The 26,591-nt window shown below is 58.4% G+C and overlaps 1 protein-coding gene across 3 annotated transcripts; it reads left to right on the top strand.

Annotated features, from left to right (window-relative positions):
* Nucleotides 1-799: 799 nt before the first annotated feature.
* CEP43 (centrosomal protein 43) lies at nt 800-25,921 on the top strand. Of its 3 annotated transcripts, XM_045188970.2 has the most exons (13): nt 800-1,287; nt 1,770-1,823; nt 4,973-5,027; nt 5,449-5,537; nt 6,108-6,245; nt 8,545-8,622; nt 10,824-10,883; nt 16,091-16,317; nt 17,874-17,986; nt 19,291-19,359; nt 22,469-22,508; nt 23,170-23,266; nt 24,119-25,921. In XM_045188970.2, the coding sequence occupies exons 1-13, from the start codon at nt 1,186-1,188 to the stop codon at nt 24,197-24,199; spliced, it is 1,203 nt and encodes a 400-aa protein (XP_045044905.2). In that variant the 5' UTR covers nt 800-1,185; the 3' UTR covers nt 24,200-25,921. The 3 variants fall into 3 exon arrangements, with proteins under 3 accessions (XP_045044905.2, XP_024407790.2, XP_024407791.2); XM_024552022.4 differs by lacking the exon at nt 10,824-10,883 and having other exon boundaries at nt 801-1,287; XM_024552023.4 differs by lacking the exons at nt 8,545-8,622; nt 10,824-10,883 and having other exon boundaries at nt 801-1,287.
* Nucleotides 25,922-26,591: the final 670 nt, after the last annotated feature.

The following is a 26,591-nucleotide window of genomic DNA, read 5'->3' on the forward strand; positions in this document are numbered from 1 at the left end:
ACACTGGAAGAAGAGTTTTCTTGGGCCACACATTAAATACATTGCAACACGTAATCACAAGAAAATCTTATTATGTTTTAAGTAAATTTACGATCTTGTGTGGGGCTGAATTCATAGTCACATGCAGCCCACAGGCTGGGCACCTCTGCTAGATCTTCTGGCTTCAAATGCCCCAACCCCTACCACTGATCCACGTTCAGAAACCAGCCCAACCGTGGGAGGCATTTGTGACACAGGCAGTGGACTTCAAAGGGTTTCACTCTCACACTTCTAAAATAGTTTCGAAAACCTGTGAACACGTTTGTCAGTTAACATCTAAACATTTTTATTGTAAGTTCAAATAATTATAAAGAACCTATTCTCTGCTCTTATACATTATAGATATGCTTTAAATATACTTCACTGAAAACCTTAAAGCTGAACTTATTAAATTAGTGGAGAATGTCAGCTAGAAACCTATTTTGTCTTTGGAATAAACCAGTCAACTCAGGATACCGTGAACCCGTGAAAGGGAAAAAAAAAAAAAAAAAAAAGACGACACACGTACTTAGAACGACTCCTAATGGCTTAAAAAAAAATTGAAAAAAAGCAGAGCCTCGCAGCCATTTGCCAACCAGCGCTGACCTGCCCGCCGCGCCGCAGCCAGCCAGCTGGGCCCTTAGATAGGTTTCCTGGATGAGTTCAACCAATAGGACTGACGCTTTCCTCCGAGCTGCCAGCTCTGGCCAATCAGAGCGGCTCTATTCTGACCAATCAGGGACCCTCTGGGGGCGCACAGTTTCCACTGAATCCTGCGTTTTTCAGGAGCTGAGTCGCGGACGCCGGCTGGGAGCGGAGAGGAGGGGTTCTGCCTCACCGCAGAGGGACCTGGCCCCAGGGCAGCCTCCCGGCCGTGCCGGGTCCCAGCCACGCTGCATCACTACCGAGCCGTTCCGCAGCCGCGCTGTGCTCGCAGCCTTGCTCTACCACTGTGGAGCTGTTCGCGAGGAATAAAGTTTCCCTGTTCTCCGCAGAGGCCCCGCCCCCACGCCCCAAGCCCACCTGCGCCGCTGGGCCCCGCCCTGGTGTGGGGCGGCTGCGCGCCAGGCCTGGGGGCGTGGCCTGGGCTTGCCCGCCCTGCGGGATCAGCGGCGCGAGCCGCGTTGGCCGTTGGCGTGGCTTGGGCGGTTGTCTTGGAGAAGCAAGATGGCGACCACGGCGGCCCCGGTGGTGGCGGAGGAGGACACGGAGCTACGGGACCTGCTGGTACAGACACTGGAAAACAGCGGGGTCCTGAACCGCATCAAGGTGGGGCGGAAGGCCGGCAGCCTGGCAGAGGGGACGCCAACCGAGCCGCGGGGCCTGGGTGGATGGCGGGCGCCACAAAGGGCTAGGGGCGCGTTGGGCTGGCCGCCTGAGCGGGGGGCGGGACGGCGGGCGGGGTCGGGTGTCAGGGTCATTCTAGGTCCCAGGTCCCTTGCTGCTGGGGGCTGCTGGCTGCCGTGGGGGTGGGGCGGCGGCGTGTTCGCGGAACCGGCTTCTAGACGCTACGGGACCGGCGGTCGCGATCGCGGGAGCCGGGCTGCACCGGCGGGGGACGCTGGGGACGCCGACGAGTCCCGGCTGCGGTCTTGCCGCCGCACCTGCCCGCCGGCGTCACTGTCTTGCTGGTTTGCGCTTGTGGCTTCGCTGGTGTGGACGGCGCCCGTGGAACCTGCGTGTGTGCCCTTTTTATCATGAGAATTGTCTCGAAGCAGTTTTTGTTCCATTACCCTTTTTTTATTTTAAAGGCTGAACTCCGAGCAGCTGTGTTTTTAGCCCTAGAGGAGCAAGAGAAAATAGAGGTATGAAATCTACAAATTTAAATGTGATTCTATTCACTTACGCAGAATTTCTGATTACTTAAAAACCATTCTAAAATGCTACTTATTGTAGTGTGTAGGCAGGGGTAATTTTGAACCATTAAGGATTACATTCCTTTATTATAGGAAGAGAGTCAAAATGACTCTTTTTGTGTGTATTTCAGAATTTTGGAGTGGTCTGAGGCCAATATTAGGTCCTGATTACCGTAGATCCTGATTGTCGGGGAGCTCTGAAAAACAGGTTGTAGGACTTACTTGAAGAAGTGGTCCCATTCTCGGAGTTTTCTGCAGGGCCCCTCGGGACCTTTAGTAACACGCTGATGTGCACTGTGAACCCCGCTCCACCGGGGAGAGTAGCACGCACCTTCCCCCAAACTGTCAGACCACCCCCTCGTTTTCAAGTCGCTCAGTGTTTCTTGTGAGAAGTCCATTTCTCTGTATTTAGTTTTTTCTCTCTACGCCAAGTCCCACCACCATCCTGAGTGAAGACGCCGAAACTTTCCTCGAGAACCACCCCCTCGTCCTGGTCTTCAACCACCTCTGTGACAAACCAGTCTCCTCTGCTCACTTCTTCATACCCACAGGCCTCCCTGGAGCCCTTCAACTTGGCTCTTCTGTGTTTGTCCAGCGTCAGTCTCCTCTCAGCTGCCTCTGGTCCGGACCCCACGGTCCGTGCTTCAGAGCCTCGCCCTGAAGCCTTCCTAGGTCTGGAACCAAGTCCGAGGGGCCACAGGGTCCCGCAGGCTGACTCCCTGCCTCGTTGGTGCAGCACGCACACTGGAGCGCAGTCACCCCGGCCTGTGGACCGCTGAGGGCCCCGAGTGGTGGGCGCCCCCCTCGCAGGTCCTTCCACCTCACCACGGACCGAGGGTCTCAGCTCTCCGGGGAGCGCGGGTGCATCAGGTCCTGGCGTTGCGTCCTCCCCCAGAGAGAGCTCCCTGCCTCCCTCTGTGTCTGCCGCCCTCCTCCGGCCTTGTGGGGGAGGCTCTGCGGGCCCAGAGCGGCGGCCTCCTCAGGGTCAGCCGTCCCCAGCCTCTCAGCTCCTGCCAGTTGCTGTGTCTCTTTCTTGCCCTTGCCGGGGGCTGGTCTCTGGACCCTGGAGGTGGGCCCCCGGGCTCCTGCTCTGCCTTTCCCTCACAGACGGGCTTTGAAGGAATGTGTGTCTAATACCACCTTTTAGGTCCCAGTCACCCTTTAATCCATTCACGACTTTAGGTCCGCGGCTGCTGTACCTCGGTGGCTTCTTCTGCCGCGGTCAGCAAGGACCCTCACTGAGTGTGTCTTAGTGCTCGCCTGTCGAAGTTACTCTGTGTCAAAGTGTAACTCTTTGACATTCTTTAATTCCTCCTCCCTTCCTACAAACCTCCTTTGACTTATGGGATTTTTCCTGTTCTGTTTTCTTTTGACCGCTCCTGGGTCATAAGGTCTTCAGCGGGGTCTTTTTCCTGTTGCCCTCACTGGAGTTTGTGGGGCACCATCCCACAGTTGTCATTCTCCCCGAGTGACGTGACCACACCAGCTACGTTAGCCCTGCACCTCTGATCCCTGTCGCCCTCCTGAGCTCCAGGCCTGTGTGTCGCCCTGCCTGCTCTCCTAATTTTCTGCACGGGGGCCGTTACTCAGCCCAGCAAGAAACCTGAGAGGCCCTGCCCTTCTTTCCATGGGTTGCGCCTGGCTCCGTCTGTCTGCTCTGTCTCTGACTTGTCTGAGGAGCTTCTCGGCTGTCCCATGGCCTCTGCTTCCTGACTGCTTTGCCAGGTGGCTTTGCCTTCCTTGCTCTCCTCCGCTGCTGTCCCCCACCAGCGGCCTGGAGATCTTTCCCCGTGCTGCTCCTGGGTGGGCTGTTCCTAGTACACGTTCGACCTTGCCCCTCCACTTTCTCGAAATATTTCAGTTGACTCCACGTCTTAAAATTTGCTAGACCAGCTTACTGAGGACCTTCGTGATCTTTATTCTCCTTGTCATTTTTGAGTTAAAAAAAAACTATCGAGGTATAATTGACCTACAGTGAATTCAGTATGCTAAAAATGTATAATTTGATGCATTTTAACGTATTTCTGCATCCACAAAACAGCGAAAATACTGAACGTATCCATTACCCGGAGAAGCTGCCTTAAGCCCCTCTACGCCTCTTTCTATGGCCCCCACCCCCGACCTGGGCAACCCCCGTGTCTTTAGCAGCTAGACAGGTGGGATCGGACAGGCAGACTCTTTTTTTGGTCCAGCTGTGTTCATTTAGCATAATCAACCTAAGATTCATTCCTGTGGTCATTTGTATGAGTAGATGGCTCCGTTTGGTTCCTGTGTACTGTTCCCCTGTATGAATCATGCAGTTTTTGAAGTTGTTCCCCTGTTGGTGGACACTGGGCTCGTTCCTAGTTTTCACCTCCGATAAATCAGGTTGCTGTGAGCATCCATGCCCGTGTTTGAGGCTTGGCTCTGTGCTTGCTTTGCTCTTGAGGAAACACCTGGATGGGTGGATTGTATGGTCGGGGCATCTTTGACTTTCTCAAACACCCAGACCGCTCCCCGGAGGGGCCGCACCATGTCACGTCAGCCGTGTGTGAGACTGCCACCCCGCCTGACCGTGCGGGCTGCGTGACGGAGGCTCGACGTGCTGGAAGTGCTCTCTGTTCGCTCAGACGAGTGTGTGACGATGAGGGACAGTTGGCCTGTGACAGCTGGAAGTCGTCTCGCTACTGCAGAGGGCGCGGGGGGGGGGGGGGGGGGCACACGCGTATTCGGGTCCTGTCTGTAGTGAGCGTGTTGCGAGTGGTGGGTAACGTGGCCGTGTCAGACTTTACGTTGATGAAGTAATAGCCAGCGTTTTTATAAGTAAAGTTAACGTTATTTCACATGCGTATTTAAAGATCTGGCTTCTAAAGCATTTTAATAAGTAATTTATAAAACATTAAAAAATACAAGTTGTGTTTTGTTTTGTTAACTTTGAGATGTGGAGTAGTACAAAACAGTTCTTTTAATAATCAATAGGTATGCAATGGGGTCAACCATAATTTTATGGGCGACAATATTTTACTTACATATTTGCCAAAAAGTTACTTTGATCCACATTTTGTAGTGTTCTTACGATAAACACACGATACTTAGACAATATTTCTTTTTTTCAACAGAACAAAACTCCATTAGTCAATGAAAGCCTGAAAAAGTTTTTAAACACAAAAGATGGTAAGATGTTCGCTTGTTCTTGTTTACGTATCTGTCTCTAAATTTTCAAATCTGGACTCCGTGTGGGAGAAATCAGGGATTTCCGATGGTGTTTTGAAGTCTGTGACCTCCGTTTTATCGGACAGGAGCTCAGTTGTGTCCCGGGTCGCTGGGCCTGGGACACTGGATAACCCCGCTTGCTGTAGGGTGCCGGACCCCGTGACCCCCTGGTGAAGTGTCACGCGGACCGACGTTATTCCAGAGTCAGGGTCTGATGAAAGGGTGGGGGGACTGGGACCCTCATCGCCTCACGGGCTGTTCAGAGGTTTGTGGTTGAACAGCCAGGAAGCTCTGCTTTCCCGTCAGCGCAGTGCCTGTGTCCCGGTGCTGCCGCCCAGGCCACTCGAAGACTCGCTCACCGCCTCTCTTCCTCTCTCCGCAGGCCGGCTGGCGGCTAGTCTGGTGGCGGAATTCCTTCAGTTCTTCAACCTTGACTTTACCTTGGCCGTTTTTCAGCCTGAAACTAGCACAGTAAGAAAGACGATTGTTCATCACCTTTGAAGTCTTTGATAAAATGCGTTCATTGTAAGCGGAAAGCCAACACTGATAACTTACAGTGTCCTGCACGGAGGTGACTTTGGCAGCTGCCTGTTTTCTTCAACACCACCTGAGCTGTCAGCTGGCACTGGGGTCCCTGGTTTCTTTAATTCGAAGGGCGTGTTGTTGCAGAGTTCATGTGTTGTAACGTTAGTCTCACCTGTTACTGTGGACTTGCTCATGCTGTGGCCTTGTGCCGTGTGTCTTCTTACACACCCGAGCGGCTCCGCGCTTCCCGGGAGAGGGAGCGCCACCGGCAGTCAGCCTGGGGGCTTGCGTCCCTGTCCCGTCCAGTGCGTGCGGCCGGAGCGAGCCTCAGGCAGGGTGCACGGTGGCTCCCGTTTCACAGAACTTTAAACATTGGACATTCCCCTCATTAGAAAAACAGACTCTGAGTTTAGAGATGTCTCTAAGTTCCGAAGATGTTTTTCTTTAAACCCTGAAGATAACGTTGTTACGTGTTTGCCCACTTAAAGCTCACGTCCCATCTCACTTCTCCCCTAGTTTCAGGGTCTGGACGGTCGGGAGGATTTAGCCCGGGACTTGGGCATTACTGAGGCAGACGGCGCTGCAGGGGGGCCCTTGCTGCTGGAGGTGATCAGACGCTGTCAACAGAAGGGGGAAGGGCCAGCTGGCGGGCAGGTAAGTGCAAGCCTGCGCTTGGTCACCTCCTTCCGTTTTAGCTACCGGCCGCCTGGCGCGGCTCTGCAACACCATGTGTGCGCAGGGAGGGAGCCAAGGTTTAGACACAAACCTAGCGAAAGGCACTCGGACTGCGTAAGTGCGCATTTGAAGGAAAGCCAGGGATGTGGGTGCTCCGGGGCTGCTGCCGCCCCAGTTCTGTGGCTTGGCCCCATCCCCTCTGACAGGTGCCCATCCCCGCTCCTCTGTGGAAGGGGTCCCAGCGCACCTCGCAGGCACTCTGGGCCCTGCCTGTGAAGTCCAAGGGTGTTCCGCTCAGGGTCAGCTGTCACTGTAGTGCCATTTCAGACATCGAGGGGCCGATGTATGGGCTAGTTAATTTTTAAACTGAAAGGCTTTTTAAAACTAGACCTGAAACTGTTTAAGCTATTAAATTTGCTTAGTTTCCAAACATTTTCAGATTTCCGTGTTTTTGATTAGCCGTTACCGTTCTTACCCTTCCTGTTTGGGAGTACCGTTAACGAGAGCGGTGGTCTGATTTCTACCTATGTGCTTTGGTTTCATGGTGAGCTGCTGCTCTCGGATGTGGACGGACCGGCGCCGCCCCGGACAGCTGGCTGAGTGTGTGCTTCTGGCCCCCTGTTTGTGGGGAAGAGGGAGGGGTTACGGGCTGCCTGCCGTGTGCTCCGTCTGGAGCGTCTTGGAGTGCGTTTCCTTTTTAGAATCCTTGAAAATCTGTAAAGCTTGACTGAGTACTCAGTGAGTGATAAGTAGATTGTCCTAATTAAAGGTAAAATGCAGGAAAACTACGTGTACCAGAAGAGTTGAGAGCTGCTCGCGCTGAGATGCTTTTGTAAGGAAGTGGACGTTTACACAGTGGTTTGTGGTTGCAGAGGAATTATCACACAATAAGTGATTAGGTGTAAACCTTTTGAGTGGTTTTTGGAGGAAGGGGCCGTGTTGCTCCACGCTGAAATTTTGTTCGCCTCCACCTGCTCCTGGGAGTACAGCGGTGGTCTGGGAAGGGTGCTGAGGATGGAGGTGGCGGAGCCCCCTCTGGGGGGCGCGTCAGGTGGCCGGACCAGAGCGCAGGTTGTCCCCGCAGCCTGTGCCTGTCACTTCATCCGTTCGCAGCCGTCTGACAGGCTCCTGGTGTGCGCTTACCGTCCGTGGGCGCGTGCTGGCTGCTAGTGAACAAAAGACGCCATGTGTAAAGAACCCCGAACAGCTGTGGCTCCCACCCCCCTGAGCCAGCAGCCTGTGACGGGGGGTGACCCCTCCTGGCTTCTGCGGCCCCGACCTCTGTCTCTCTCTGTCCCTCCCTTTCCCCTTGTTCCCAGTGGCCATTGGGTTCACCTGCGTGGCGGCTGCCCGTGTTTTCTCTCGAGTTCGCTCTCCCTTCCTTAGTGTCCGGGACCAGCCTGGCCTCTGGAGCCAGACCGTTCCAGTTCACACCCAGCTCTGCTGTTCCAAGTCCAAGTGCGACCATCTTCGACCATCTTCAACCATCTTCAGTCGCTTAGCCACGCCCCCCCCCCCCCCCCCCCCCCCCCCCCCCCCCGCCCAGGCCTTAGGCTCCTCGCCCGGGCAGTGGAGGTAGTATGGGAACAGAGCTGGGAGACCCTTAGCGCTGTTTGCAATATTGTTACCTTTACTGTTCAGAGGGCTCCAGTCCCACCCGGTCCTTTCCCCTGGCTGGGGCCAGAGCTTCTCCCAGGACACACCCACCGGGTTAGCCCACCAGGTGCTGCAGGCCTGTGAGAAAAATGCAGCTTTACTGTCTTCACTGCTGACACAGGGAAAGGGACATGAGACAGAGTCCCTGCTTCTCTGTGTGGGCTCCGCCCTCCGACCCCTCAGCTCCAACCCAGGGATTTGCCTGCCGGCAGCCTGGGAGCCCTTCAGTTTGCCCGAAGGTTCTGTGTGAGGCTGGGCCAGCCTGGCGTCCTGAGAGGTGGGAGGACAGTGGAGAGGGAGGAAGGAAGGCGAGCGTCGCCCTCTGCAGAGTGGGCTCTGCTGGGGACCAGTGGGGCGGGTGGGGCAGGACTGGCGGAGGTGGGCAGGGAAGGGGCTTCCCAGGCGCAGGCTGGCCGGGGGACATGCTCAGCAGGGAGTCAGGTGCTCAGTGCCCTCTGCTTTTTTAAGTTAAGGTTGGGAATCTGATAGGGGTGTGGACAGTGATCTGGGAGCAGCCGAAGTACCAATGTATGCAGTGGTTTTAAATGCTCAAGTTCTACTGAGGTGTGATCCCAGCTATGTTTTATTTTTAAGTGTGTTAATTTTAAACTAAACATTTTAGGGTGCGCTAGACGTGGCTGTGCATTCTCCACCCGCGTCACCGGACGGAAATTCGAGTGTGCACACCGGCCCCAGTAAGGTGAGTCGGGGGCCCGGGGACAGTCGGGCCCGAGCCCCACGGCCTGGTTTTCCTCGTCCTGCTGGCTTGTGACCCAGGTGCTGTCGAGTTTCCTGACGGTGCTTTTTTCCTTTCGAGGGTGTGCGTTTTAAAGTGAGCTGTTTTGCTTCATTGGTGGTTCTTAGAATTCCGGGTCACAGGGAGAAGGGCGCTGTGGGGAGCAGGGCCATAGAGCAGGTGGAGCCGCAGAGCCGCACACACTCCGCTCCCCTTCCCTTCCTGGAACAAAGAGGCTCGCTCACGTCTCATGTGGGAGTCCCCACGCGGAGGCACTGGGCTCCAGAACGTGAAGTGCTGTCATGGACACCGTAGCTGGGCGGCCAGGTCTGTCGTTGTCGGCCAGGACGGGCTTTTATAGTGATGGGCCATTTGGAGGATCATGGGAAAGTCCGCGTGCTCGGGTCGCATCTGCCTGTGGTTGGTGAGTTGGTGAAGTGAAGGCCTGCTGCCTCCCGGGGTTTGGGATAATGGGGGATAAATCGAGTGGGACACTCGAAATTGAAGTCTGAGACCCTTGCGCTCGTGGCAGCAGTGGGGGGATGGCGGGTGTCAGGGCGTGGTTGTCCCTGGGACCTGCTGGGGCACAGCGCGTGCTGAGGGACCTGCCGCCTCCCTGAAGCCTGGGCGTGCAGCGCAGTGTGTGGTGACTGCCTTCTGACCCCCACCCCCAGCTGAGCTGAGAGTGAGGCCCCTCGACAGCACAGGGGTGGGTCCTGGCACAGCCAGGCTGGTGGGCGCAGGCGCTCAGAGCGGGCCTGGGCACGGCTGCCGGGCGGAGCCCCAAGGGGCAGCTCCTGCTGTGGGTTGGCCTTGTGGGTCCTCTTCCCTGTTTCAGTTCGGAGGCAGAGGCCTTGTGCCGTTGGCGCCGGCTCCTTTCTCCGGGTCTGCTGCTGCGCCTGCTTTGGGGGGGTGGGTCCTGGAAGGCTCTTCACCTAGCTGTCCTGGGGACAGCAGAGAGCAGAGCCGGCCTGGGTCCAGTCCCAGTGTCCCTGGAGGTGACCTGCCAGGGAGGAGAGCCCCTGTAAAAGGCTTTGCTTTCGAGGGGCTAAATCTAACACCTGTTCCAAAGTACTGACTCGTACCCAGCGCACTGAGCTTTCTGGAAGCTTCCTTTTTGGCAATTTGTAAAGCAGGTTAGTGATACTAACCTTTCACAGATGGTATGTCTTCAACGTGAAATGTCAGTGACTGTTTTACACATTACTTGTTCACATAGATTTTTTTCTTAGAATTAAGAATGAGGACAAGAATGTGAGGTTTAAGTCGGGTAGGAAATGCTGCTCTAGACCAGCGGCGCGCAGCCGGTGTGCTGCAGGAGCCGGTAGAACGTGCAGTGCCGACTGCTGAGTTGGGGCGCCGACCTCGTCTCCCTGAGGCTGTCAGATGAGGCAGTGACCACCGCCAGCACGGCAAGCACTCCAGTGCGAATGAATCAAAGCCACACCTGTTTCTTTCTCAGATTGGCAAGAAGCATACTCTTCGGCTTGCCGCAAGCTTCTGGCCCCAAGTCCGTGTGCCGGGAGGTGGGAGAGGTCGGAACCCGTCACTCTGGGCCTGGGGGAGGGCTGGCGGAGGCCGAGGCCCATCAGGGAGCAGTCACCAGGCCCGCAGGGGGCCCACACTGCTCAGGCCTCCTGGCCTGTGTGGCGCTGGCCTGTGGGAACACCAGAGTCCAGCTCCGCTGACCCTGGCTGAGGCGCACTGTGGTCCTGAAGGATGGGCCTTTGGGATTCCAGACCTTTCCTCCCTCTTTTCGAACTGGCTTCCCTCTTGCCCCAGGGGTCTTTGACCCCTCGGGGGCTCTAGCCTGGCCTGCGCCTGTGGTGTCTCACCGGGCCAGAGCTCTGCGGGGAGCAGTGGGGGCTCTGGGAGGTGAGGGGCGGCGGCCAGGCCCCTCACTGCTTGAGGGAAGCCCGTGGATGTGCAGGGTGGGCTCCTTCAGAGCGACCCCCCTGGGCCCACAGCTGTTGGGCAGGGCCTTTCATCAGGAACCTGTTGAAAAAGAGTTCAGGCTAAAAAAGTGGGTTTCAGAAGGGAATGTGATCAATACCTCCATTTTTAAGACGTTTTCCAATAGGAACCCTTGTCCGTTTAGTCATGAATTAGTTTATCACTAAAGATTTCTCCCTTGTGGTAAAATGTCATTTTGTTCTCACGCTCAGATACCAAGGTACAAAGGCCAAGGTAAGAAGAAGACAAGCGGGCAGCAGCCTGGTGCCAAGGTAACCTGCATGAGGGCGGGGGGCAGAGCCGCCGCGCGGGAGCCCCTGCCCTGGGGCCCCCGGGGCCTCAGGGTCTCCTGGCGAGGCCCCTTTTCCTTCGGAAGCCACTGTCTCTCATCTGCGTCAGAGCGTGACCAGGTCACGGGTGCGAAACGAAACGCGACCCCGCCCTCAGTTTTTACCGGGCGAGCGAACGTCTTCCTCTGGTATTTTCACGCTACAGTCAGTTTTATTTGGGGGTTTCCTTGGGTTTGGGCCATGAAAAAGTTGAAAATACTTACTTTTTGAATGGATGGTCACGTACACATCCTTAACGTGATGATTTTAATCTGAGGTCAGTCGAACAACGGACTACTTTTGATACGTCCTGGGCAGTAAGTTCGAAGCTGAATTGTTTCCTTCGGGACGTTTTTGGGTTCAGCAGCTGTGAAACCATTGCCCATTGGTTAGCCTTCGAAGCCCGGCTCCCGTGGCCCGGCTCCCGTGGCCTGGCGGGGACACGCAGGGAGGAGTGCGCATGTGGCAGTGACCAGTGCCTTGGCTGCTTTTGTTTCCTCCGCAAAGGTCACAAGCCAGCAACTAACTCCTTTCAGACTTTCAGTGTTAGCGGTCTTAGAAGTGTTATTAACTGGCTGGTGTGCACATGTGCTTAGAAGTACGATAAGCTCATGTAACCTTTGATTCTGAGAGGTTTCTCGGTCCTCTTGGACCCCGGTTTGTGTACAGAGCGCGAGCACCTCCAGAGTCAATGCGTTCCTGAGGTGTGTCTGCTGTGGTGGTGGGCTGCAGTTCTGCTGGTTTCCGTGGTAACTTCTGCGCTGCATCTGTTCGCGTTGTCCTTGTGCCTCGGCGTGTGTGCAGGTGCTGTAGAGCGCCCCTGAGCAGGTAGGTCCGCGCGTTCACGCAGAGACGGTGGCTGCGCTGGGCGCTGGGCGCTGTGGGCGAGACGCCCCACGGGGCCCTCGCTTCAGTGGGTAGCCGTCCAGCCAGAGAGGTGAGAGAAGGTTATTAAAAATACAGAGCAGCACGTGGTTAATGGATGCTTTTCATCGGTTTCTTGGATTTTTTTTAGGAATTTAAGAGCACATTCCATAATGTTAAGTTTTTACAGGGTTACTGGTGTCCTGGGTTTTAAAGAGAGTCGAACACCCGAGGAAGTGGCTACGCAGAGACCACGCGCAGGGAGGACATTGTCACCTCGTGTCCTGGAGCAGCGTGGCAGCAGACGGCCTGCCGGGTGGGCCGCAGGGGGGTGGCGGAGTGCAGGGGCCCATGTCCTCTTGTTCCCCAGCCACGTGCTGTGTCCCTCCGAGCCCGGACCTTGCTCCGAGGCCGCTTTACAGGACGTCTGCTGCACCCAGCGCCGTCTCCAGCCTCACAGAAGGGCCCTAGCTCCTCGTCCCTCTGCCTGTCCACTTTGCCTTGTGCCTGCATCTGCTTCCCAGGGTCCCTCCCCCCCCCACCCCTGACATCTTACCCCTGCCCATGCCACGCTCAGAGGTCATGGAGGCTGCACATAGCAGGCAGGACTCTAGGGGGTGCCGTCTGCACACGGCTGGGCGGGAGCACTCCCAGCTGGGTAGAGCCCTCCTGCGGTCCTGGTCCTGGTGCGTTGGTTGGTGAGCCAGCCTGCCGCGCAGGGCCCTTTGGGGGGCAGCAGCAGAGCCTGGGGGGGCTCGTTGCTGCTTTGGCGTGCTGCAGCCCTGGGTGCCCGTGGTGCCATCGGGGACATTCGGCTGTGCTCAGAGAGGCCGCAGTCACGTTGCAAGTGAACTTAGAAATCAGTCACGTATGCACAAACCTGATTTTCATTTAGGGTTGTGAACCTGTCAAAGCGCAAAGCAGTAGCTAAGGTTTTTGAACTCCTTTAGCTTGGGTGAAATAAAAGTTGCATTTCTGGGTTTTGTTCTTGTGGTGAGTCAGCAGAGGGCGGACAGAGGAGTGGAAGATGAGGTGGGTGGGCAGTGGGTGAGAGGGCATTTCCTTACCGGGTTAGCAGCTTTCCGTGTGCGCTAACGTGTCCTTCCGGAGCATTCCCTGCGTCCCCGCAGGTCGTCTCGTGTCGTCGGAAGGCAGGGTCAGAAGTCACAACAGGCTCCTGTTTGGTGCAGTAACTGGGGCTTCGCCGCTCGGCTGGAAAAGCTGAGTGGGCTGGTGCGCTGTTGTCTGTAGCATTCAGAACAGGGTGCTCTGTATCGTCACGTCGGATGTCACGTACAGGGTCAGCCTTTCACAATCTGTCTTCCGGCAGGTGTTTCAAAACTGGTGTCGATTGAGGTATTTTTTCTTCAAGTTCTTGAAAAAGGGCCATTTCTTCAAACCTTGCTCCTCATTTTCAGGACTCTTGAATGAGCCCAGCTTTGTGTTGAGTTAGGGCGGTGAGGGGGTCCCTGCGTGTGTGTGTTTGGGGGGTATTATTTCTGCGTCTCTGACACCTCAGGGTGACAAACCGAGCGTTGTCATCTCTCTCTCTCTCTCTCTCTCTCTCTCTCTCTCTCTCTCTCTCTCTCACACACACACACACACACAGTGAGCAGCACGCCCACCGTGGCACTCGCGCCCTTCCTGGCCGGCTGCGCAGTCCTGGCTGCTGCGGGTCCGAGACTTCGCCTCTGGGCGCTCCTTGTGCGCTGGTCCCCGAGCTGCTGGTGGGCGGGTGTGGGGTCGTCTGCCGGTCTGAGTCAAAGTCAGGGAGCTGGTCTCCTGTGCGCCTGCAGGAGTTTCAGGTGCAAGGGATAGAGTTTCTCTGGGAAAGCTGGGTGTTTACAAAGGGGTTGACATTTTTGAGATTCTGGAATTCTACAGTGTTAGTTTACAGGCGAATGAGTGTGTTTTGGGTGTGTTTGTGTGTTACAGGTGTAATAGTTACTTTTCTAAACTTACTAGTAGGTTTTGGGTTTAGGAACTGCCTTGAGGGGGGTTGGGGGCGGGGAGCGTGGGGGGTTAGGGTGTGGGCGGGAAGAGAGTTTGCATGAAGTTTTTTCTGAAAACTCGGAGACCTTTCTTTGGCTTTGATGTCTCTCTTGGTGAGCAGTTCAGATGGAAGTCTTCAGTTTAGGTGCCTGGCGAGCTTCCGGGTCCCGCGGCCCGCAGGGGCTGCGTGCCTACTGCCGCGTGGCACAGTGGGCCCCTCGCCTTACGAAGAGACGGAGCTTCATGGTGGACGCCTTTACTGACTATACTGTCACCACCTCTGTTAGCCCCCGGGGCCGCTGTCGCAAAGCACCATGAAAGCCGTGGCCTGACCCTCAGAAGCGCACTGTCTCCGTGGTCCTGGAGGCCCACAGTCTGAGACCAGGGCTCTGCAGGGAGGGTCCCTCCACTGGTGGCCCAGCCACCCTGGACTTGTCTCTGCTGTCACCCTCCCATGGTGCTCTCCTGTGCGTCTGTCCTCCCTTGTGAGGGCTTAGGGGCCTATCCCACTCGAGTCTGACCTTGGCTGGCCACCCGCTGTGACCCTGTTGTGAATGAGGCCCACTCTGAAGTCCTGGAGTGAGGACTCAGCCTATCTGTTCTGGGGAGACCTGTACCCCAGATGGAGGGGGAGGCCCTGAGGTCGGCCAGGGAGAGGATTCCGAGGCGCTGCCGTGGGTTCTTCTACCTGTTGTTGGTCACACTTCTTTGTCTTAACCAGTTCCCAGCCTTAGCCGTGGATTCACCCCGAGTCTCAGCTCTGCTTCTCCCGCACTGGGGACAGTTCCCAGGCACGGCTTTGTGTAGAGAACGGTCACGGCGGGCCTTCAGCCAGAGAGCAGGTTGTGAGCGGTCCCAGCGGCCCATCGGGAGTGGGCTTGTCATTGCTCAGGAGATGTGGGCGCCCAAAGGAGACCGCTCCCCAGGTGTGGCCGGCGTTGGTGTGAGTCTGCAGACTGTCGGTCGCCCTCCCAGGGTGGGCTGCTGTCCGTAGTGAACGTTAGGTGCAAGGACGCTCACTGAACGCGTTAGTGAGCCCAGGGGGTGGTGCTGTTTTCGGTGAAACGGTAAGCCCCAGTGGGAAACCGACGGCGCATTCCCGTGTGGTTTAGACACGGGTTCTGGAGCAGACACGGTGGTTTCACCCCGCAGACAACAGACCACTCACCATCCGCACGACACGTCTCGTGCTCAGCGTCGTCCTGTGCGTCCTGCGGAGCCAGGCTCCTTTCTTCCCACGGCGGGGGCGCTGCTGACGCGGGCCGGCCCGCCGTGGCTGTGTGCCAGGCACTGGGTGAGGCGGCCCTTGTGTGGGCGCGGCGTGTGCTGGTCATGTGAGTTCACCGGTGGGCGGCCTCGGTGGCTTGATGTTGGGCCAGGTTCAGGACCCTGTGCCGGAGGCTCGGGGGTTAAAGGGACGCGCCGTGCCAGGCGCCCTGCAAGGCCCTTAGGAACGCAGCTCCTTGGACGCCGCTTTCACGGCGCTCTGTTGCTGCTGTTCTTTCTGTGGTGCCGACACAGGCCGGTCTGAGGCAGACGTCGGGGCGCAGCAGGGAGGAGTTACATGGTGCGGGTCGGGGCTCCTGGGGACATGCCGCTCTGTGCGGGCGCGCAGCTCCCTGGGGCAGGAGCGGGAATGCGGAGGCGGGCGTCGTCTGGTGTCCCTGTCAGGCGTGTAGGGATGTGGCTCTGCACAGACGATTGAGGGGCTAGGGCGCTGCTCTGCCATCTGCGTGACGGCCCGTGCGTTGCTGGCAACGGGTGTGGCCCGGGAAATGCGAATGGGCAGGCGCCAGCCTCCACCTCGCTGGCTCTCATGTCCCTCTGGTCCACTTGTGTGAACCAAGCTCCCTCCTGTACTAGCAGTGCCTCCTGTATTTCAAGTGGAAGTGTTAATCTGCGGGGATTTATGAAGTGGTGATACGTGCATGTACAAGGGGGCGTGGGAAAGTTGTCTGTGAGTGGCACAGGCACCGCAAAGGCACTTCCACTTAGGTGGGTGAAAAGGAATGGCGTGAACGTCCTTCTTTGGCGTCTTCCCTCTTTAAGATGGCAGTGCCCTGAAACCTGGGAGGAACTGGTGAAGTGTGGGGTTACCCCGGCCTCACACCTGGTTGCAAGACCCCCCCCCCCCCCACACACACATACACGCTCACACACACACGTGCTCACACACTCACACACAGAGATTTGCATGTGTCCATGGCTTTCTGTTATTGAGAAGGTCTTATTCACCAAACTTGGTAAAGCTTTTTCACCAAGGAGACCTTCTCTCTTTCCCCATCTCTCTCTAGAAGGCCAGCAGCGAAGCTAGTCAGAGTGATATCAGCACCTCCTCATCAGAACCAAAGGGCAAAAGCAGTCTTCAGCTGCCGGCCCACGAAACCAAAATCGGGTCCTTCTTAAACACCAGAAGCCTCGGTGTCGAAGCCCCAGCCGGCCCCAGCCCACAGGGCGGTGACTCGGACGGAGACCCTTTCTTCGATGACCCCATTCCGAAGCCCGAGGAAATGTACAGTTGGTGAGTTGGCTGTTTTGGGGGTCATCACACTAGAGGCTTAAAAATACAATTTCTAAGTGTCTTACTGGGTTGGCCAAAAAGTTCATTTAGTCTTTTCCATAAAATAGGCGGACATATGTTTCCCTTTATTGAAAGGGAAAACACACCCAAAACACACTCATTCACCAGTAACTTCATTGATTTGGGTATTTTGAGTGTGTCGGCTGTCTCCCGCAGTTGGCTTCCAGAGGGTAGAGGCCAGGGGTGCTGCCAAACACCTTCCAGTGCACAGGACGGCCCCACAGCAAAGGGTTGTTTACTTGGCCAAAATGTCAACAGTGCCAAGAAACTTCACAAACCACTTTTGACACATTCGATCAGTCACAGCACCTTCTCCATACACGGCACAAATCTTTTTTTGGTTTCAGTTGCATTTTTACCTTTCTTGAAATAATAAAGCATAATATGTTGAAAACACCGCTTTTTGCGAAACAAACTTTTTGGCCAAGCCAATAGTTACTTTTCAAAACTAATGAGCTACTGACGGTTTTGTATTTACTGAATTAAGTACAGTCTGATTTTGTGTCGTTGGAGCCTCCTATGCTGTAACGAGTCCCAGGTGTGGAAGGCCTGGGTGTGCCTGACCCCGGGGGCAGGTGTGTGCTGAGGGTCTCCCATGGGCGGTGCTGGCACAGGAGTGAGGGAATCCAGGAGCCCAGCGCTGTGTCAGGGAGAGCAGGACAGCATGGGGCGGGGGCGGGGGCCATGCAACGGCGAGCCAGAGCTGGTGAAAGAGGGTGAGCCCAGCAGGTGTCTGGGCTGCCAGAGCTCTGGGGAGGGGAAGCAGCTGTGCATGGGGTGGGCGGGTCACAAAGCCGGGGGAATTGGGGGCCAGAGCCACTGAGGGAGGAGACTGGGAGCTGGGTCTGAGCAGCAGAGTGTCTGGGTCCCATGGGCACACGCGTGGATCCCTGGGTGCCAGGTTGTTGGGACTGTCCGGGGGTGGGGGGGGGTGTGCTCAGGGCGCTGGAGAAACCAGTGGTGGGGGCAGTTCCCAGGTGCTCACGCTGAGCACGCTTGCGTCCCCAGGGCCAGCCCAGGGGCTCTGCATTTGCTGGGAGGGTGGCGTGTGGTGGGCTTGCTGGCAGGGGTGGGGGGGTGGGGGGAGGAGAGGGCTGGGGATGAGAGGCCAGGGATGCACAAACATGCAGGAGGGACCGTGCGGGGAGGGGAGGGTGGGAGTGGACCGGAGGGCTAAAGAGCTGGCTGGGCCCTTGGTGGCTCGTGTCAACAGTGCTCACGTCTGAGCGTGGTGACCTGCGTCAGTGGGTACCTGTGCTGGCCCTTACCTGCCCTTACCTGCTTCCGACAGAGTCACAGGCGATGACCGTGACAAGCAGGTCAGTGAAGTCACAGACCTGTGGGTAGGTGCGCCGCTGCCCCGGGGCGTCTTCAGGCCACCGTCCTACGAGTCCTCGCTGTGCCGGCCTGCCCTTGGATGCCGGGTCGGCTGCAGCTGCTCCTGCCAGCGGGCAGGCGTGACCGTGCCACTGAGCCGCATGGTTGTCTGTCGTTAGGAGAAGTGCACCTGGGGAGCACGGAGGAAGCCCAGTCTCGCTCTCGGACAAGCCCCCCGCACAGAGTGGACGCGGCGCCCTCGCGGGAGCCCCCTCGTTGACAGACGCAGAAAGTGAGTACCAGCCGGGCCTGCGCTGGCCGCAGACGCGGCTCTTCCTCTCTCCGTAGTGTGCAATCGCTGCTCGCGTTCTCACAAAAGTGTATGTAAGTCATGAAAGTGGTTTATCATCTCGCCATTCAGAGGTATTTCCTGCTGATATTGTGTTCTATGCTTTTATTTCTTATTTATTCATTTACTTTTAGAGAGAGGAAGGGAAGGAGAAAGAGAGGGAGAGAAACATCAATGTGTGGTTGCCTCTTCTGCGCCCCCTACTGGGGACCTGGCCCACAACCAGGCCTGTGCCCTGATGGGAAACCAACCCTGACCCTGTGGTTCTCAGGCTGGCGCTCAGTCCACTGAGCCGCCCCAGCCGGGCCGTGCCCTTTGGATCTGACCTAACTCTGCTCTTCCTTCACCGTCAGCGCGCTCAGGAAGTTGACCTGTGGCTGTCTGCCGTGCTGCAGGGGCGCGCTCTCGGACACGGAGATTGACTGGAGTAGGACTTAAGTCAGTTAACTTTCAGGGATTTGTGTCGTGGATCATGTGACGCCACAGTGACATCACAGGACGTTGGACTGTGTGGCTGCCCTTGGGGTCGGACCTGTCCCCGTCTGTGCAGCAGGGGCCCCGCTGGTTGGCTGCACCCTGGTGGCCCAGCTACCACATCCGTTCCCGTCCCACCAACCCCACAGGGTGACGAGACCCAGGGCAGAGGGGCGTGCAGTGTGGGGGGAGCGTGGACGCCGCGGTGCAGTGAACAGGGTTTAATCAGCAGCGTGCAGCACCAACGTGCCCCTCGTGAGAGAGAGTTCTGGGAGTGGCCTGGCCCCTCACGGGGGTCGCCGTGCGGCTCTGCGTCCATCCACGTGGCACACGAGGTGGACTTTTGTGGCAGCTCGTCATCATCTGGGGTGTCAGCCATGTGGCTGTGGCCATGGCCACGCCACCCACCCTCCCTCCTCTTCCCCACGGTCCTTGTCCCCTTCAGTGAGGAACCCGGGCTGTCCCAGTCAGGTGTCGGTCAGCGCTGGTTGGGGGGTATTGAGAGAGGCCATGGACAGCTGAGGCCTGAGGAGGGAGAACTGACCCCAGGGTGCTGAAGGGTCAGTGCTGGGGGTCAGAGCAGGGGGCGTGGCAGGCTGGCTGTGGCCCACGCCCACACGCGGGGACGGAAGTGCAGCGTGTGGTGGAAGCGGCCACTGGTCAGTTGGTCGTTTCTCTTAGTTTTAGGTTGTTAAAAGCTAATAAAATTGACGTGGTTCACAGGCAGCTGTATTCTACCTGCGGATTTAACGAGAGTCTTTCTCTGTTCACAGGTAGAAGAGGAAACACAGTTCTGAAAGGTCTGAAGCTGGTCAGTGATAAAATCGGGTCCCTTGGATTAGGTAACCAGGTCTCTCCTGTTTGTGTCGATGGCTGGGGGGTGATCCTTTTTTAGAATAAAACCTTAAATGCCCCCAGCGAGCCCTGGGGGGTGCACGCTGGCTGGTCAAGGTACCCGGTGCACTCCACCTGCCGGGACAACTCACAGCAGCAGGGTCGGCTCTGCTGGTGGTGGCAAAACCTGGGGGCAGGTGGGCGTTCGGCCGGTGCCTGCAGACCCTTGGTGGGCTGGAGGCGTCGGTGTGTGTGACTGTGGCCGGGGTGCAGGCCCTCCACTCGGCCCAGCACTGGTTCCAGAAAGGCCTCCGCTGGGCACTGGCAGCCGAGCATCGTTCTGGGGGTGGGAGCCCATGGCCCTGTCCCGGGGTCAGGGGTCTGCTGGGGGGACAGGCTGTGGCGGTGCCGTAGGTGTGGGTCGCAGCTCTGCACACAGGCCACCGTGACGGCCCTGGTGCCACCCGCATCCCCTCAGAAGGGGGCGCCATGGTGTGGACGCACGGTGCTTGGCCTCAGCCCTCTGTCCCCGCAGCCAGGGCGGCATGAAGGGGGCATGTGGCTCCCCACTTGGCAGCTAACTACACAGAAGCAGCAGGCGGTGCAGTCTCTTCTCTGTGGCCATTTCCTTCCTGTCTGGGGGATGAGACGCCTGTGTCTGTGTCTGTGTGTATGTGTGTGTGTGTGAGAGAGACACACACACACACACACACACAGCATTAGGGTGTCTCTGTCCCCGGGGGGCTCTGGGCTGACCTCATGGACAGGCTGGCTAGGAGGGTGTGGCTGCGGGGCTCCTGACCTTAGAGGGCAGGCGTCTGAGAGGACAGCGCGTGCACAGGGGCGGTGCAGGAGGGCAGGAGCACAGGTTTGGAGGGGTGGGTGCCGTCAGTCCCCATGTGTGGCAGTGCGTGTCAGAGACGGCAGGGAAACAGCTGTCTCCTCACCCACTGAGCGGGACTCAGGACATCTGGCCCCGTGGACGCACGGACCACAGTGCCTGCTTGCGGCTCACTTCCTGCTTGCCTTCCTCTGCTCCCCCACTTGCAGCCTCTTGCAGCCACCAGGTTCTGCCCCCGGGGACCTGGCCTCGTGGCCCCCCTGCGTCTCTGGTTGGGGGCTGGCTAGCCAGGTGGGCCTGCTTCCCCTGCTCATTTTCTTTCCCCTGAGGTGTGGTCACGTTTTCAGTTAGATGTCCTCTTCCACAGTCTGATGGGGAGTCCACTCCTAGGACTGTCCCCGGTGGACGGCCACCCATGGACGCCTGCCTGAGCTGCACACCCTACAGCTGCCGTGTTCTGGCCTCTGTGCGTCTCACCTTTGCCACGTGACTGTCCTGTCCTCTGTCCTCCCTCTCGGTGCAGGGGGACGTCTGTTGCCGTGACGTGGTGGGTGCGGTAGTGTGGGGCCTGGGCTTCACTCTGCGTGGCACCTGGCCTCTCCTGGGGCCAGGTTTCTTGGTAGTGACACAGGTGACTAGCTGGACGTTAGGTCGCTCAGCCAGAAGCTAGAGCTCTCCGTAAATGCTTGGTTCTGTTCACCGGCATTGCGACAGTGTTGCTCTGTTTCTGTCTTCGTTGTGAGGCTGCATCTTCTCAGCCTCACTGTTACAAGCCAGGGGGCCGGGTGCCCGTGACGGGTGCCCGCAGCGGATTGAGAAGCTGTGTATTTCAGCTCCCATCCTGTGAGGGGGGTTTTGCTGCGCCCTCCGTCTCCTCAGAGGGGGAGCCTAGGCCTGGGCGGCTCCTGGGGTCACGCCCGTTGGAGTCCTGACATGTCTGCAGGCGCCCTGCACGCCAAGCCCGGCCAGGGGCCCCTGGGAGACTGTTCCAGGGCAGAAGACTCCGAGCTCCAGAGGAGGACTCGTGGGGCGAGCTCTGAAGCCGGGTTGCTGTTCGGAGACCGGCGGGCACATAGGCGCCGTGTTTGGAGACGGGCGGGCGCTGTGTGTGTGGGCAGCGCAGATGCGCAGACCTCTGGTGAAGCGCCAGGCGGAGACCGCTTGGGCCCCGTGGCCCCTTCCTTACCACTGCCCCTGCCCCCTGCAGCCGAGCTCTGCGAGATCAGAGATGCTGCCTCCTCCATGCTGGACTTCAGGGGACCTCGTGGTCTCACGTGTTGGACGAATGAATGATTTGGGGACCTGTCGGAAGAGGACCACCTGGTCTGCCGGTCCACCCAGAGCTCAACCCCTCAGCGGTGCCCAGGCACTGACATGGTCTCTGGTCTCCCAGGAGCTCGTGGGCCTGCGAATCGGGGCATCTCGGCCAGCCCAAGGTCGGGCCAGGCTCCCCGGGGTCTTCACTGTGCTCTCGGGGCCACGCGTGGCCTGCCTGTCTTCCACGTGCCGGTCGTCCCCAGCTAGGACGGCGCTAGGGCTCCTGAGCCTGCTGTGAGGCCGACACCCCCGTTTTCTCTGCTGCCCCTCGGAAGGCGGGTGTGCGTCAGGGCCGCAGGTGCACTGTGTGACCACATGGGACTCTGGTAGCAAGCGCCCTCCCCTCGTGGTGTCCCTTTGAGTGCTCGCCCTGTGTGGGTGCCTGTGCTGGGCAGTGACGGCATGGACCCTCAGTGCACCCTGTGCCAGGGGGCTGTCGCTGCGAGCCGAGGGGACAGCCAGGGACGCTCGCCCCCCTCCCAGGCCAGTGGGCCCCAGTGCTGGTCTGCTCAGACCGCTGTATGCCCAAGGGTGCTCTAGGCCACTGTGCTCACACTGGCGTTGGTCCCAGGCACCTCCAAAGCCTCCAGCAGCCGGGGCGGGGGGCTTGGTGACAGCGCACTCACTGTGTGCCCGTCACACCTGAGACTCGGTCTGAGCGTCAGACAGCAGTGTCGGTGGAAACCTGCAGCGTGCTTAAGTTGTTGAGTGCTTGGGACAAAAAATGGCATTGACTGCATCGTATGATAAGATAAAATATTTTACCTGTTAGGTAGTTTATTTTGTCACGTACTTTTTATGTTACGTATGGTAAAAACGCTATTTCTGATGTTTGAGATTTCTTTTGTAACGATGCGATACTGGTGATGTCTTTGGAAGGAAACGTGTGTGTTTAACGGCAGATAAACCGTGAAGCGTGTGTATGTAACTGTAACGCGTGTTGTCTCTGAACTTCGCAGGGACTGGAGGGGACGACGACTACGCTGACGACTTTAATAGGTAAGAGAGACAGTCGGGCGATGGCGTCAGCGGGGAGCACTCTGGGCAGAGTCACATCGCTGCTTGTGTGGTGGGCACGGGCGCGGCTGTGCGTCTGCGTTGGAACGGGGGTGTCGGGAGACTTGGTAAGAGTCAGGTAGAGAACCAGCTCTTGGCGTGGCCTCAGCGGTCTCTCAGAAACAGCGAGGGCACTGTAGGAGAAGGGCCCTTTTCCCCTGCGCCCGGACTACTGTGCTGGTTCAGCTGACTTCGTACAGAGAGCTGACTGGTGCCTAACTTGGAAGCGGCATTTGTCGTGGAGGTGGTCAGCAACTTCAGCTCCGGGGCTGAGAGTTTTCCGTGATTGACAGGCCCCCCGCCCCCACCAGGGGGGTTGGTTTCTTTTCGAGCAGAAGGGTTTCTCACAGTTTTTAGAGAGGACACCCTGGCTTTGCCTCTCGCTGTCCCAGGGCCACTGTGCCCAGGAGCCTCTGTCTCACCCGGTCGGCCACTGTCCCGCTGCCCGTCCCCAGCTCGTCACCGGACCCAGGGAGAGTGTGCATGCAGCTGGTTGTCACTGCTCCGTTAGGTTTGCTCCAAGGGCTCCGTGTGTGACAGGTGGGACAGTGGCAGCCACTCTGTCCACACGCGCACTCAGAGTCCCTGTTTCCTCTGAACCCAGCACCAGCCACCGCTCCGAGAGGAGCGAGCTGAGCATCGGCGAGGAGATCGAGGAGGACCTCTCCGTGGGGCTGGACGACGCCAACGCCAGTGACAAGGTGCGGGGCCGCCCCGGGGAGGGCTCTGGGCACCTGTTGCCGCCGGGGGTCCTGGGAGCTCCAGAACCTTATACCGATTAGGAAGAGAGTTGAAAATTGAGACACTGAGGACAGTGACCCAGCCCAAGTCGGGAAAGAACATCTGCAGTGAGGGTGTAGGGCCGTTTTCCACTGTCCCCCACGCTGGGGACGGAAGGTGTTTCCAGCACGTCTGGGTGTTGCCACTGGGGATCCCTGTGGTGGGGCCCCGTGCCCACAGGGGTCAGGGAGAGGCCGCATCCAGAGTGGGCGCTGTGGGGCAGGTGTGTGTGTGTGAGCCTGGGAGCACAGGGGCGCAGGCGGGGCTGTGTGCGGGGCCAGGTAATGGAGCCCGATAGACCTGGGGGTCTGTGCTGGGGACACAGTCGGGCCTCGGGGTCACACAGGGAGCAGAGTGCTCCTAGGTGTGTGGGTGGGGGAGGGGCGCCTCGGGGTCCCAGGTAGGTGCTGGAGAAAGCTGTGCCTTCTCCGGGAGCATGCTCTCTGGTGTGGCTGCCTTGCCAGGCGCCTGCCTTTGCAGTGCTTGTGACCTGCCTGTGACAGCCAGAGAGGGGGAGGAGGCTGTGGGGGGAGGCGGTTTTTTGTAGTGAAGACAGTGTGTCTGAGCCTGCAGAGCCTGGGCGGCCCGTCCCTTCCACTGTTTGCTGAGAGGAGCTCTGAATTGGCAGCGCAGCCTCCCAGAAGGGGGAGGAGAGGCGAGGGGAAGGCCGGGGAGGGCGCAGCCACAGAGGGGTGGGGGCAGATCGGCAGGCTCTGAACTACGCAGTGTGTTCTGACAACGTGTGAGCCCCCCTCTTTCTGTTTAACCACAAGCTCGAAGACCTGACGCAGGACCTGACGGTGTCCCAGCTCAGTGACGTCGCAGACTACCTGGAGGACGTGGCGTGCGCCTGAGGGGCGGCGGTGCCAGGGCCCTAGGAGGACAGGGCCCTGCTGGCGCCCGTGTTTTTGGACAGCCTCTCCTGGCTGGGCTGTCCGCTCTGTCGGTGCCGTGCACTTCCAAAGACTGCGGATATTTTTAAAGTTACCTTTGCATCGTGCTAAACAAGATACTTCTGTTGAGCCCTGGTGTGGAAGATTGAATCGTCTTAATTTGGTTTACTGAGTTTCGCTGTGGCAATTAATTCCACAAATTCACCGCAAGGAGTGAGCCCGAGGACACGGCGGCGATAAGAGCCAAGTGCAAGGTGTCCCTGCAGCTCTGCGTGTGCGCGTGGCCTCGGCCACCCAGGGTGTTGCTATGGGTGGCACAGGGGGCACGGGCCGGGGGAGGGGTCAGTGGTGTGTCTGCTTCCATTGGGAAGGTCCGCGAGACCTTGCAGGTGACCTGAACGTGCTCTGGGGCCTGCTGCGGAGTTCTGCTTGTGGGCAAAGGAACCAGAGGTGGTGTGACCCTGTTTGGGGCAGTGGTCACCGCGAGCGTGGCAGTGGCTGTCCTGTGTCCACAGAAGCAGCTTCAGGCTCCGGGCCTCTGCCCGCTGGAGCTCTGTTGATTACTTGTGACGAAGCCGTGAAGCGTCACACTCCAGCAGGCATCTGGGACCGCTGGGTGGCGCTTCGCCTTCAGGGCTGTGAGGGGACAGTAGGCAAATCCAACCGGACTGTGGTGGTGGTGATGGCCTCGGACCACGTCCAGGTGGGCAAGCTTGCTGCGCTGTCCCTGGCCTCACTGTCGCCCCGGGCAACCGAGCCGCGGTCACGGTGCCCTGTGCTGCTGCTGCTGAGTGCGATGCCGCTGAACTGCGAGGGGACAGTGGGCATGCGGGTGGCGTGGTGAGTTTTGTACTTTTTTATTCCAATTAAAGTATGGGTTTTATTAAAAGTTGCCTTTCCCGGTGAAAGGAGACATAAATTCAATCGACCTCAGCAGGTGAGCAGACTGGACGGCGCAGGGGGTTGCCGGTGCTCCATTTCCCACCGGCCTCGGGGTCGCAGAGACGCTCACCTGGCCCGTGGGCGACAGGAGGCGGGTTCTGCAGCGTTGGAGGCCGACTCTGTGAGACAGAAGCCACGCTGAGCCGCACGCCGGCCTCGGGGCTCCTCGTGGCCCTGGCGCGGGATGGTGCTGCGGGGGCGGGCCTGTGGCTCGTTCCCCCACTGTGCTTGTCATCAGTGCACCTCCTTGGACGTCATCGCAGTTCCCTGTCACTGTTGATGAAGCAGGGTGGCTCTGTCCGGCCCTCTGGGGTCGTGTCAAATGTGTGACTGACTTTACGTTATTTGACGGGGGCTAGATTTCAGGGAAATGACAGCATAGCAGCAGGTGGCTTTTAGTTTGTGGACAGCTTTTGAACGGTAGTGTCTGAAGTTGGGCATTTTCCCGTTACCCAGAGAATCCGACCTTCTGACGGCGTCTTGGGAGGGTGGGGGACATGCAGACACGGCCCGCTCGCCTCTGAGCTGGGAGGGTGCTTGGCTGTGGGGCGTCTGAGTTCCGTGGGCTCCTTGGTCAGGCGGGTGGAGTGTGGTTGGTTTTTCCATTACGCATGTATTGAAATATTAACCCGTGAAGCACGTTTTCATGGTAAAACCTGTATTTTACGGTGGAGTTGTTCAAATGCTAGGCCGCGTTTTACCGGTGATGACTGAAAGCGAATAAACGGCTTGCACCTCTTACACTGCGCAGTGTGTGACCGTGACCGAGCCCCAGCAGGGTCCGCGTGGGTCGCGCTCCAGTCTCGGGGGGCCCCCCCCCCCCCGCCACCCTGTTTGCTGCCCCACCCGGCCCGGGGCACTGGTCGCTGCTTTCTAGCCAGTGTTCGTCTGGTTCTCACAGGAGCTCCAGCCTACGGGGCGTCCCTCCCAGCTCGTCCCTGTGCCACGTTCACCCGCGTGGCTGTTTGTCGTCCGCAAGCCCGTGCACTCGAGCGCTGCTTTGGATGACCGTCGCCTCCCTGGCGGCTGCCTCCCGAGGACAGTGCCTCATCATCATGGGGACACAGCTCTTCTGCCCCAGCCCTGAGAGGAATGAGCTCACGGTTTAGCAAAGGTCCCTGGCCGCCCCTTCTCCCACCAGGGTGGGTGGGAACATTGCTCTCGGAGGAAGGGACGGCTGTCCTGCCCACACTTGGCCCGGCTGCTGGACAGAAGCTGGGTGGGACTCGAGGTGGCTGGCCTGCGACCCGTCTGGACGAGGAAGGGGGCAAGCAATTCAGGGCCGCCGGGCCAATACAAACCTTCCCAGTTGGGCGCTGGGCTCCTGGGGCCTCACCGTGTCCTGCTGTGCACGCAGCCCCAGGCCCCCCGGTGGGCCACACTGCCAGCTTCCGCTGTGGGGTGGGGCTCA

The sequence above is a fragment of the Desmodus rotundus genome, chromosome 11, assembly GCF_022682495.2.
Source record: "Desmodus rotundus isolate HL8 chromosome 11, HLdesRot8A.1, whole genome shotgun sequence".
NCBI classification, from domain to species: domain Eukaryota; kingdom Metazoa; phylum Chordata; class Mammalia; order Chiroptera; family Phyllostomidae; genus Desmodus; species Desmodus rotundus.